General features: G+C 47.0%; 1 protein-coding gene across 1 annotated transcript; it reads right to left on the bottom strand.

Annotated features, from left to right (window-relative positions):
• Positions 1–6,147: 6,147 nt before the first annotated feature.
• SF3B4 (splicing factor 3b subunit 4) lies at positions 6,148–13,589 on the bottom strand. Its single transcript, XM_006168491.3, has 6 exons — positions 13,487–13,589; positions 12,848–12,976; positions 12,045–12,587; positions 11,519–11,725; positions 7,008–7,181; positions 6,148–6,562 (listed from the first exon to the last, which is right to left on the bottom strand). The coding sequence occupies exons 1-6, from the start codon at positions 13,518–13,520 to the stop codon at positions 6,375–6,377; spliced, it is 1,275 nt and encodes a 424-aa protein (XP_006168553.2). The 5' UTR covers positions 13,521–13,589; the 3' UTR covers positions 6,148–6,374.
• Between the last annotated feature and the right edge of the window lie 17 nt (positions 13,590–13,606).

Here is a 13,606-nt window from a genome sequence, read left to right as displayed (position 1 = left end):
CCATTGCTGGGGGGCGGGGGAAGAAAAGGGGATGGGCAGGGGGCTCAGGGCGCCGGGAGAAAGGATGAAGGAGCTAGGGAGAGTCGTAAGAGGGAAACCGAATTGATATTGCTGGGGGGCGGGGGAGGAAAAGGGGATGGGCAGGGGGCTCAGGGCGCCGGGAGAAAGGATGAAGGAGCTAGGGAGAGTCGTCAGAGGGAAACCGAATTGACACACAGCCCTTCCCAGACGTTTCCTAGTAAAAGATGAACCAAGGAAAGACGGAAATAGTGATGTCAGGGAGAAAAGTGGGAAGACAGAAAGGGAGGTGGGGAAAGAGGCATTCCCCTCCTTAGCACCCCAGTCCCATTATGGCAGGAACCATGGATTTCAGGGGCTCTTGCTGCCTTCAAATACCTCCCCTTTACCCTCTCCACGTCTCCCAGCTAACGCCTTTCGCACAGCCCTCTCCCAAATCTGGAGTGCTGCGGCTCCAAGTTTACCTGGCGATGGTGGAGAATGCAGGGATGACAAGGTGTGGTTTCTACCCTGAGCTGTCAAGGCTCCTAGATCCCATCGGACCTCCCCTCCATTCAGGTGGTGGGCGGTAGGTAGCACAGGTGAGTTGAGGCAGCTGAGGGGATTTGTACAAACTGACCCACTGGAATTTCTCCTTCCATTCCTTTGCTCCAACAGCTCAAAAAGGGATCCCCTCAATAACTTTCTCCACTGTTTTTACTCCGCTTGTTCCCATACACGCATGCACACACACACACACACACACACACACACACACACTGTTTCTAGGGCAGGAAGGAGCAAAATGGTTCCAGTTCTTTCATCTTTCCTTTGCCCTTCCCTCCTCACTAATAACCTCAACTCAGAGATCCGAGGCATACCACCTGGTGGCAGTGACCGTTCCCTCTCCAGGGTGAGAGGGTCTGTGGTGGTTTAGGGATGCACATCCTGCACGTGTCAATCCCAGGGAACACTGCAGGGTGTTCTAGACAGAGCACTGCCAGGGGCCTGACCTGTGTTCTCATTTCTAACAAGTCATTGGCCCTTTGGCCTGTGCTCTGCCTCTGTGAACCTCTGGTTTCTCATCTGGAAAACGGGGAGCTTGGACTAGACGCTGTATCAGGTTTCTTTCCGCTCTCACAGTGTATGATTCTGCATTACTAAATGTGGAGTTTCAGAACGCTGGGCTCTACTACATGGAGAAGGCTGGTAAGCTGTGTCCCAAGAGATCTCACAGGTGACATTTCCGGTGTCAGGTGACATTACCACTGGTACTTGGTGGTACAGGGCGTTGGCCTGAGTTTTTCAGGCTTCAAAGTTGGATTTTGTGGGCCAGTAGGTAGGTGGCAGTACAGTGAAGGTGCTGGACTCTCACATGGCCTACCACAGTTCGGTTCAAGTCTGGACCTGGCAGTTTGAGAATCACACCAGGCTCATGTGTATATGCGCATGCCCACAATCCTGAGCAGAGAATGAAAGAGAAGGGATTGCAGCATGGCCAACCCCTCAGGGGATGCTTTCTCACTTTCCCTCTCTTTCTGTTTCTCTCTGGCAAGCACACGTGCCCTATGGCAAAAAAATCTGAAAAGAATAAATAAAAGCTGGGTTTTGTAAATAATCAAAGTATGCAACTGACTAAGATATAAAGCCACAATACATACATATTAATTTAGCATAAAAATGTAACTGTCACTCAGACTGAGAATTCATGTCTACGTGCCTAGTACATTCTCTCCCTGAAGCCAAACCAGAGTCATGTCAATGTATAAATGCACAATGACATAACGGAACAAGAGGATTTGTATCTTTAATGGCATCTGGCCATCCCAGTAAAGAGTCATGCCAATGGGTCCAGGAAACTCTTCTTGGCAACAGTTCTCTCCCCCCACCTCTATGCTCCTGGCAGGCTTGCCAATGCTCCTGGGCTCCTCTTAACACTACTCTTTCCAGGATGGTGCTTGGAATGGCTCTGCCCACGTGGGCCTCAGGGACTCTCCCTTTACTAGACTTTCCTCTGACCCCTCTTTATTTAAATATGTTCATCGTTTCAATTAGGTTATAGCCAAGCCCTGCTGGCAAGAAGCCATTTCTGTTCCTTTAGGTGACTGCATACTCTCCACTGATACTTGACTTGCTGAAATAGGCATCTTGCAATATTCGGGGAAAGCTTCTGTTTTCTTTTTAAATTCTCAAGGAAGGCTTAGTCATTTTCTCTAAGTGCCACAGCCCCATGTACCTCACCAGTCACTCCTCATAGCCCCCTTTGCTGGGTTCGTTAACATTAGATAGAGTATCTGCGGGCTCAGTCCTGGGCCCTTCACACCCTCTTATTACTCTCTTCTCCTTGCCCATCTCAGGCAGTTCCATGAACTTGCATATTGTCTACATGCTGATGGCTCTCATTTATTTAACTGCCAGAGAGGTGGAGAGACAGAGAGTAAGAAATCACCCCCAATAGGGCATGGTCATCCCACAGTGCCTTCTCCACTTCTGTATCCCGCTAAGATTTTAGGCATGCACACATGTATGCCCAGCATGTTTTTCAAGTCGCCAGCCAGCTTCAAATCATGGCTGCAGTCGGTCACTGGGGATCCGGCTCTGTTACCTTCTAGGCTACAGGGCCAGCTCAATTCCCACATTTACATCTCCTGTCCAGGCCTTTCCATCAAGCTCACACTCAAAATCTCCATTTGCCAATTCAACATCACCATTTGGGTATCTAATAAGCATATCAAACCGGACAGCTAGAATTCCAGAGCCAACAGCCTCCTGCCTGAAGCAACTGCCTCCCTTTACCTCACTTTTGTTTCAAATGGTTTCCAGCTATGATGTGAACAAGGTCCGGACCAGCAGTTAGCATAATGGCTATGTCGCTGGACTCCCATGTAGTCAACCGTGGTTCGCGTCCTGGCCCGGGTGGCTTGAAATTCATGCCGGGCGCGTGTGCGTGCGTGCCCAGGATCCCGAGAGGAGAAGGGATTGCGGCATGGCCATCCTCCCTGGGGGGTGATTTCTTGCTTTCTGTCTGTCTTTCTCTGTCTGTCTGGTGAGCGCCCATGCCCTATAGCAAAAACTTCTTAAAAAAAAAAAAAAAGGGCTAAGTTCTCATCTATGGAAGCTCCCTGACTCTGGCCTCAGCCTGCCGCAACACCCAACAGCTTCACTGGGTTATACACCACGCTTTTTATCATGCTTTATTCAGCATCATCCCATCCACCTGGCATAAGCGTCTCCATCTTTGCCTGGGAAATTTCTACCCTTCCTTTAAGATTAAATTCGAGTGGGACCAGCAGTTAGTGTAATGGCTATGTCACTGGACTTCCATGTAGTCAACCACATTTCGAGTCCTGGACCCGGTGGCTTAAAACTCACGCCGGGCGCGTGTACGTGCGTGCCCGAGATCCCGACCACCACCCCCCCCCCGAGGGGTGATTTCTCACTTTCTGTCTCTCTGTCTCTCTCTGTCTGTCTGGTGAGCACACCCATCCTATAGCAAAAACCTCTCCAAAAAAAAAAAAAAAAAGATTAAATTCAAGTATCTTTTTTTTTTTCCTCTAGGAAGTTTTTCTAGACTTTTGTATATACCTTTCCTCATGTTCCCAGAATATTGTTTCAGGGCCAGCCCTGTAGCTCAGTAGTTATGTGCTCTTCAAAGAAAGTGGGGTCCGAAATGGCCAGCTGGGGTTCAATTCCAGCCCTGGTAACAAAACATTGAACATACATGTGAGCACCAAGTATGTTAATGGGATAGAGAATTGGAGGGATTATGGCACGACCAGGTCCCATTGAGGGGTTCTCTCTCACACATATGCAATGTGCACACACAGAAAGATAATATATATTTTTTAAGTTTTTGCGATAGGGTGAATGCACTTGCTGGAGACAGTGAGAGAGAGGAAAAATGAGAAATCCCCCCCCCCCCAGGGGAGGATTGTCATGCCACAGTCCCTTGTCCATTTTCCTCTCGAGATTTTGGGCATGCATGCACACACACCCAGCATGCTTATCAAGTGACCAGGTCTGGGACTTGAACTATCCAGTCAGCCATGTAAAATCCAGCACTTTAATCTCCACACCACCTGGTGGCCCCAGAAGATTAAAACAATTTTAAATGGTTTCAATCTTTTTTTTTTTTTTTTTTCTTTTTTAGGGGTTTTTGTCTTAGGGCATATGTGCTTGCCTGAGAGAGACAATGAGAGGGAAAGTGAGAAATCAAGTGGGGGGATGGCCACACCACAATCCCTTCTCCATGTTCCTCCTAGGATCTTGGGCACATATGCACGTGCCCAGCACGAGTTTCAAGTCACCAGGTCTGGGACTCGAACCGCGGTCAGCTGTGTGGGAGTCCAGCAAGGTAATTGCTATATCATCTGCTGGCCCTTCAACAATCATCTTCTATGTGTCAATTTTGACAAGGGAACTACCTTCCTTTTCTTTGTATATCTAGCTGCCACCAGGACAGAGCCTTTGTAAGTACAATAAACTGTTAAATGGATGAAGATAATGCAAGAGAACAAGAGGCCAGGCTTACCTTTTCTTGTCTAGACTTTAGGCAAGTTCAATTACATAAGCCAGAGAGTTTCAAGAATGGGGTGATGGGCCAGCCTTGTGGCCTAGTGGTTATGGAAGCCAGATCCCACATGGCCAACCTCACTGTTTTAAGAGCAATTTTTGCTATAGGGTGCATGTGCTCACCAGAGGGGGAAAAAGACAAAGTGAGAAATCGCCCCCCATGGGGGTGGCCATGCCACAATCCCTTCTCCACTCTCTCAGGATTTTGGGCACATGTGCATGGCCAACCTCACTGGTTAATCCTAGAACCTATAGCTTTGAAACACATGCTGGTGTGCTCCCCAAATCCCCATGGGATGATGAAATGGAGAAGGGATTGCGGCATGACCATGCCTCACTGGGGTAATTTCTCCCTTTCTCTGTCTCTCCCTGAGCACACATGCTCTCTGGCAAAATTTAAAAACAAAAGAATAGGGTGATATAACAGAATTAAATTTGGCAAAGAATGGTGGTGGCGGTGGTGGGGGGGGGGACTGCCACTGCCCTTGGTCTAGTTGCTGAAGTCTCTTAGGCAGATTTAAATGATGGAGCTCCAGTTTGGAAGGGTTGAGAATAAGGAAAAAAGAGCAGTAAGATGCAAACTCATTACCCAAGATATTCAGTGGTAAAGAAAAGAAAATGAAAATTTACTGTCCCTATTGACTTTATTTTGAATTATGTTAAGACATTTACATGGTTCCAAATAACATTACCACAGTATACTCAGAGAAACCTAGCTTCTTTCCATATCCTCTCCCTACTGGTATCAATTTCCACTAGTTTTTGGTTTATCTTTCCACATTTAAAAATATAATATAGTCAAATATGCATACACATACAAACCACCACTTCGGAAAGTTTGTAGTAAACTAGAACTAAGGTTTGAGTTTATTTCAAGGCAAAAATTTTTTGAAGTCCATGTTTTATACACACTTCCATGAATTTTTTCAAAATTCCTCATACATACACACTTTTAAAGTATTTTATTTATTATTACTTAAAATGTGCTATAAAGTACATGAGCTCACCAGACAGAGACTGAAAGAAAAAATAAGCTGCCAGTTGTGGGACTCAAACCAGTCCGTCATGTGGAAGCCCAGCACTGCAGCCACCATGCCACCTGCTGGCCCCATACATTTTCACCACTTAATATAACTTGGAGATTTCTCAATAGTACTTCTCAATTGAGATCTTCCTCATTCCTTTTTATAGCTGCAGTCTTCTACTGTGTGGATTTACGTTTATTCCAGTCCCTTACTGGTGCACGGGCAAGCTGTTTCCAATCTACTGTTACTACAAAGAGTGCTCTGGTGAGCACGTGTGTGTTATTTCCTATTTTGCTGACACACCTCCAGGCACTTTACTTCTGTTTCACTGTAACAGTGACCCCATGCTACAGAGATTGGGTCCCCATCTTACAAACTAGAAAATACGCTCTATATAAGGAAGCACAGCAGAGTCCTGCTGTGGCAACAGAACATAGAGAATATGCTTTTTAAAATGTGGAACATACATCCTTGCTCTTAGTTTACTCTACCTTTCACAACACCCTGACACCTCTTCTTAAAGAAGTTGCTTTGCCAAGGAAAATACCACAAATAATAAACAAGGACGTTAACTTTATTTTCTCTGTGCATTTGCAAAAACACTTAGGACCAACATTTAAAACAAAGAAAACCCTCCTGTGAAAAATAATGACATTAAAAAAGGAAAGCAGGGCTGAGAAGGAGTAGTGCCTTAGCCCCCCGCAGCTACAGCAACTCTGATTGGTCCAAATAATCGAAAAGATACTGGGATGATATAACAGGAGGAAAGAAAATGAAAATTTACTGAGGGAGAGGGCCCCGAAGTGGGCCCCGAGGGGGGACTGGAGGTCGTGGAGTGGGCCTGGGTGGAGGCAGGGGCCCCCGCTGGTAGCCATAGGGTGGGGGTCGTGGAGGGCCAGTGTAGCCATGAGGGGGCATCAGTGGAGGAGGCCCACGCATACCATGTGGAGGCATAGGACCTGGGTGACCTGCAAGAAGAAAAAGACAGTTAGTCAAAATAAGATGTTGGAAAACCCATGAGGGAGAGAGGTAGCCAGAAGAAATGTAAAAAGTGAAAGATGGAGCCAGCAAGTGGAGCAGTGTTTAAGTTGCTGGACTCTCACATAGCTGGACCACGGTTCAAGCCCTGGACCCAGTGGTGTGAAAATCATGCTGGACACATGTGCATGTGTGCCCCAAATCCTAAGAGGAGGATGGAGGAGAAGGGACTGCTGTGTAGCCATCCCCTCCAGGGGGTGATTTCTCACTTTCCCTGCCTGCCTCTGTCTCCAGCGAGTACATGTACCCATGACAAAAAAAAAAAAAAAAGAAAAATGAAACAAAAAAGTAGTGAAAGAAAAGACATGGGAACAGAGATATGACAAGAAAGCTAGAAGAATGTAAAAATGAAGGAGGTAGTGAGAGCCTACTCACCCATGGGGGATCCAAATGGAGGCCCTCGGGGGGGCATGCCCATTGGAGGAGGTCCAGGATGTGGCATTCCAGGTGGCGGTCGAGGTGGTGGCTGTCCCCCAGAGCCTGGAGGCCCTGCATGGGGGTGTCCTAAGCCATGAGGGCCATGGTGGGCCAGCTGCATCTGAGACATCCCTATGAAGAAAAAACAGACACAAGGAGTAGGAGATGAAAAAGAGAAGAGGTTAAAGAAAACTGGAAGGAAGAGCAAAATGAGAAACTGACACCAAGAAGAAAAGGGTAAGCCAAACAAAGCTGATACGAATTGCCCCTATTGTGTTGGCTGCATGGCCTAGTGGTTGAGGGGACAGGGAGCCGGATCCAACGTGGTTGACTATGGTTCAAATTCTGGCCCCAGTGGCTTACAAAACACGCCAGGCACCCATGTGGTATGTGCCCCAAATCCAGACAGTCTGTAGAAATGGAGAAGGGATTAAGGTATGACTGCATCCCACTGACAGGTGCTTTCTCACTCTCTCTCTCTCTCTGGCACAAAAAAAGAAGAAAAAAAAAAGTACCCCTATTCTTGACCCCATCCCAATAGTATAAACAACTGACTACACAATCAACCCCTCACCCCTTGCACTTCTGCCATGACTCAGGACTGCTGTAGTGATGCGGAAGTATGTATCCTGAGAAGCAGCTGTTCCACTGATGGGATCTGAGAAGGCAGCAGACATAATCTCTGAGCAAAGACCTAATTCTTCTCTTTTTTTTTTTTTTTTAAATTTTTTTTTTTTGGAGAGGTTTTTCACTATAGGGCGCGTGCGCTCGCCAGACAGACAGAGACAGACATAGAGAAATAAAGCAAGAAATCTCCCCCCAGGGGGGATGGTCACGCCGCAATCCCTTCTCCTCCATTCTCCTCTCGGGATCTTGGGCACGCACGCACACGAGCCCGGCGTGAGTTTTAAGCCACCGGGTCCGGGACGCGAACCGCGGTCGACTATGTGGGAGTCCAGTGACATAGCCATTACGCTAACTGCTGGTTCCCCAGCAAAGACCTAATTCTGAAGGATGAGCAAGACTTTCTCAGGAGGACGAGAGTGGGAATAGACTCTCCTAGGCAGAAAGGTCAGCACGTGCCTATCACAAGTGTGTCAAACAGTACTGTATATTCCTAGAAATACTAGTAACTCAATAATCAGGAAAAACATGCAATTATGGGGGTGACTGGCAGAGGCCAGATCATGAAAAGCCTTAAAGACAATGGTAATGAGTTTGGGTTTCCTTTGTAAGCAAAAGAGAGCTATGGAAGAAGGGCAAGTGGACATGTTTTAGAAAAACTACTCTGTGAAAGTAGATCAAAAAGAAAAAAACTGGCAGTCAAAGTGACAAGAGATTACTATAATAAATTAAGTGTGAAATAATGAGGGAATGAGAGTCTGAACTAGGGCACTGGCACTGGAGGCAGATGCCAGAGACATGAGCAAGAGCTGGCATCAAGAGTGAGGTGATAACGAATAGTCAAACTCAGCTCCCTAATTTATGAATTAAGCACCTAAAAAAAAAAAAAGGATACTAGAGGAAGACTAGGTTTGAAGGGGAGACACAGAAAAGTGGACCTCTCTATTGAGCAGCAAGATTAAAGGTCTGGATTTTTAAGAAACTATGGACTAGAGATCTAGGCGCCATCAGTATACATGTAATTAAAACCACAAATACACACAGAAAAGACAATGAGACACAAAGAAAAAAGGAGCCTATTGAGGTGGCTGAGATTGAAAAAAAAAAAAAAGTAGCAAAATAAGACAAGAATTTCAGACAGAAGAACATGGCTAATTTCAAGTACAATAGTAGTCAAGTCAAATAATTAGCAAAAGTGTCCCCTAGATTTGTCAATTAGGCTGCTGTTTTGTGGTATAGTTGGAGAAAAGAATGGCAGCAGAAATGAAGAAAAACAACAAATTTAGAGTACTCTTCAGAATTACTTAAGTAAAAAATGCAGATGGGGTGGTAGTTGTCAAAGTAAACATTACAGTAAAGTAATTTGTGTTTGTTTTTACAAAAGAACGTCTGAAGGGAGAGCCCTGGGACTGTCACTGTTGAGGGACAAGGAACAGCAGATGAGTGATGACAGAGCCCCTCCGCCAAGGTCATCCCTCCTTTTCCCAGCAAAAAATCACCTACCTGGATGGGGCATCCCACCTGGTGGGAATGGGTGAGGATGCGAGTGTCCATGACCAGGATGTCCAGCCCCTGGGGTTCCTGCTGCTGGGGGCCCATGTCCTCCAGCCCCAGGAGGCATCGGTGGTGGAGGCATGGCTGGGGGTATCCCAGGTGGGAGAGCTCCAGGAGGTGGCACTGGGGGTGGGAAGGAGCCAGGGGGAGGCATGCCTATATAAAAAACGAAGGAGAAAGAGTTAATGGTAGTTAGGAGAGAGTGTCTTTAAAGAGCCTGTCCCAGTCTGGCCTCTCCACGCAGGGTGAGTTCTTTCCCTCTGCTGCCAGTGCTCTAAAAGTCAGTTAGACAACTGCGTTAGACAACTCAAACAACTTCAGCCTCTGAGAGAAACCCAACAATTTCCTTCGCCACCACTACTATCACCCCCCAATTAACTTCTCACCATCACTGATTCAATGCCCCCTTTTCCATGTCCTTTTTTCTCTTCTTCCTGTTCCCCAAGACAAACACATTCAGAACTAAAAGCTTTACCTGGTGGAGGAAGACCAGACCCCAATGATGACACCACAGGATTGGGGGCAGAAGGTGGAGGAGGTGCATCTGCAAAGAGCTGATGAGGGCGATCAGCCTGAGAAAGTGGATTCTGAGCTGCCAGCAGGCGTTCAGCTGCTGAGCCGTGGCGCTCACCCTTGGAGTCCTTCTTGAAGGCATAAGACACAGTGATAGGGCGGTTACAGAGGTACTGCCCATTCATGGCCTCAATTGCTGCATCCGAAGCATCAAATGAAGCAAAATTAATAAAGGCATAACCTTTTGAGTTGCCTGTGTCAGGGTCCCGCATAATCTTAGGGGTTTGTAAGATGACCCCAAAAGCGCTGAAAGTATCATAAAGCAGCTTTTCATCAATCTCCGGGTCCAGGTTCCCAATGAAAATGTTGGCCCCCACATCCAGGTTTTTGTTGTGAGCTGACGCCTTGTTCACCCGTATTGGCTTCCCATAGAGTTTTATCATGTTCATGATCTTAATGGCATAGTCTGCGTCTTCCTCACTCAAGAATTCCACAAAGCCATAGCCTGGAAAAGTGGAGAAGGTGAGGTTAACAACTTAGAGATTAAAAATGGGGTATAATATCCCCACTGTCAAATAAATCACAAGCAACAAATAATAACCTCATTTCAACTGACAATGGTTCCAGAAACAAACAGTGGATTTAAGCTTAAACAAATAAAAATCTTTTGAGTTGCTTATCCCAAAACAGTTGTGAATACTGCTGGGACCCTCCAGGAGCAGTCTGTCCCCTTATATACAGAAGTACCTCTTGCCATGAACTCACCTTGGTGCTGGCCTGTGACTCTGTCCTTTGGCATGTGAGTGTTGACTACTGGCCCTGCCTGGAGAAACAGTTCCCACAGTAGCGGTTCGCTAACCTTCTCGTCCAGGCCTCCCACGTACACGGTGGCATCTAGAGAGAGGGAGCAGGAGGTTAGGGAAAGGGTGAGAATATGGCGCGCACACACACACACACACACACAAAGGTGACAGGAACATGAAGACGGAACCCAGATCTGGGAATTAGGATTTGAAGGATAAAGAATAAGAGCAAAAAAAAAAAAAAAAAAAAAAAAAAAAAAAAGGAAAAAAAAAAAGAGCAAAAAAAAAAAAAAAAAAAAAAAAACAAACGATAGAGCGCTTCAACCTCCCTCCTCCCAGGACCTTATCACTCTTCCGAAGTTTGACTTAGTGTGCAGCTAAAAAGTCTGTCTTCCTCCGGAGAAAGAGAGAGAGATAGAGAGAGAGATAGAAAGAGAGAGAGAGATTGTCTTTCTGGGTGGGACGGCAGCAGGGGACTGGACGTAGAAGCATCAAAGCTACAGGCCTCAGCCTGAGCCCGGTCACACCGCCCGAAGGAGCCACCGGGGCTATTGAGGTGGCTGAGATTGAAAAAAAAAAAAAAGTAGCAAAATAAGACAAGAATTTCAGACAGAAGAACATGGCTAATTTCAAGTACAATAGTAGTCAAGTCAAATAATTAGCAAAAGTGTCCCCTAGATTTGTCAATTAGGCTGCTGTTTTGTGGTATAGTTGGAGAAAAGAATGGCAGCAGAAATGAAGAAAAACAACAAATTTAGAGTACTCTTCAGAATTACTTAAGTAAAAAATGCAGATGGGGTGGTAGTTGTCAAAGTAAACATTACAGTAAAGTAATTTGTGTTTGTTTTTACAAAAGAACGTCTGAAGGGAGAGCCCTGGGACTGTCACTGTTGAGGGACAAGGAACAGCAGATGAGTGATGACAGAGCCCCTCCGCCAAGGTCATCCCTCCTTTTCCCAGCAAAAAATCACCTACCTGGATGGGGCATCCCACCTGGTGGGAATGGGTGAGGATGCGAGTGTCCATGACCAGGATGTCCAGCCCCTGGGGTTCCTGCTGCTGGGGGCCCATGTCCTCCAGCCCCAGGAGGCATCGGTGGTGGAGGCATGGCTGGGGGTATCCCAGGTGGGAGAGCTCCAGGAGGTGGCACTGGGGGTGGGAAGGAGCCAGGGGGAGGCATGCCTATATAAAAAACGAAGGAGAAAGAGTTAATGGTAGTTAGGAGAGAGTGTCTTTAAAGAGCCTGTCCCAGTCTGGCCTCTCCACGCAGGGTGAGTTCTTTCCCTCTGCTGCCAGTGCTCTAAAAGTCAGTTAGACAACTGCGTTAGACAACTCAAACAACTTCAGCCTCTGAGAGAAACCCAACAATTTCCTTCGCCACCACTACTATCACCCCCCAATTAACTTCTCACCATCACTGATTCAATGCCCCCTTTTCCATGTCCTTTTTTCTCTTCTTCCTGTTCCCCAAGACAAACACATTCAGAACTAAAAGCTTTACCTGGTGGAGGAAGACCAGACCCCAATGATGACACCACAGGATTGGGGGCAGAAGGTGGAGGAGGTGCATCTGCAAAGAGCTGATGAGGGCGATCAGCCTGAGAAAGTGGATTCTGAGCTGCCAGCAGGCGTTCAGCTGCTGAGCCGTGGCGCTCACCCTTGGAGTCCTTCTTGAAGGCATAAGACACAGTGATAGGGCGGTTACAGAGGTACTGCCCATTCATGGCCTCAATTGCTGCATCCGAAGCATCAAATGAAGCAAAATTAATAAAGGCATAACCTTTTGAGTTGCCTGTGTCAGGGTCCCGCATAATCTTAGGGGTTTGTAAGATGACCCCAAAAGCGCTGAAAGTATCATAAAGCAGCTTTTCATCAATCTCCGGGTCCAGGTTCCCAATGAAAATGTTGGCCCCCACATCCAGGTTTTTGTTGTGAGCTGACGCCTTGTTCACCCGTATTGGCTTCCCATAGAGTTTTATCATGTTCATGATCTTAATGGCATAGTCTGCGTCTTCCTCACTCAAGAATTCCACAAAGCCATAGCCTGGAAAAGTGGAGAAGGTGAGGTTAACAACTTAGAGATTAAAAATGGGGTATAATATCCCCACTGTCAAATAAATCACAAGCAACAAATAATAACCTCATTTCAACTGACAATGGTTCCAGAAACAAACAGTGGATTTAAGCTTAAACAAATAAAAATCTTTTGAGTTGCTTATCCCAAAACAGTTGTGAATACTGCTGGGACCCTCCAGGAGCAGTCTGTCCCCTTATATACAGAAGTACCTCTTGCCATGAACTCACCTTGGTGCTGGCCTGTGACTCTGTCCTTTGGCATGTGAGTGTTGACTACTGGCCCTGCCTGGAGAAACAGTTCCCACAGTAGCGGTTCGCTAACCTTCTCGTCCAGGCCTCCCACGTACACGGTGGCATCTAGAGAGAGGGAGCAGGAGGTTAGGGAAAGGGTGAGAATATGGCGCGCACACACACACACACACACACAAAGGTGACAGGAACATGAAGACGGAACCCAGATCTGGGAATTAGGATTTGAAGGATAAAGAAAGAAAAAAAAAAAAAAAAAAAAAAAAACAAACGATTGAGCGCTTCAACCTCCCTCCTCCCAGGACCTTATCACTCTTCCGAAGTTTGACTTAGTGTGCAGCTAAAAAGTCTGTCTTCCTCCGGAGAAAGAGAGAGAGATAGAGAGAGAGATAGAAAGAGAGAGAGAGATTGTCTTTCTGGGTGGGACGGCAGCAGGGGACTGGACGTAGAAGCATCAAAGCTACAGGCCTCAGCCTGAGCCCGGTCACACCGCCCGAAGGAGCCACCGGGGTCGCTCACACGCGCTCCGGGGGGCCAAGTCTAACACCCCAGTGGGGCTGACCCCAGTGAGACCCTCCCAGGCCCCTGGGCTCTTCTGAACCTATCCCCTCCATTTACCCTGGTTCCGCTCGGAGATCGGCCCGGCAGCCATGGCGAAAACGCTCCCGCCGCCTCCAAGCAGCGGCTCCGCCCTCTGACCTCAGCCACGACTTCCACTTCCGGGTCGAAGGCGGGCAA

The sequence above is a fragment of the Tupaia chinensis genome, unplaced genomic scaffold (genome assembly GCF_000334495.1).
Source record: "Tupaia chinensis unplaced genomic scaffold, TupChi_1.0 Scaffold145814_1, whole genome shotgun sequence".
Lineage (NCBI taxonomy): Eukaryota > Metazoa > Chordata > Mammalia > Scandentia > Tupaiidae > Tupaia > Tupaia belangeri.
The sequence above is the reverse complement of the archived record's forward strand: the minus strand, read 5'-3'. Positions and strand labels throughout refer to the sequence as shown.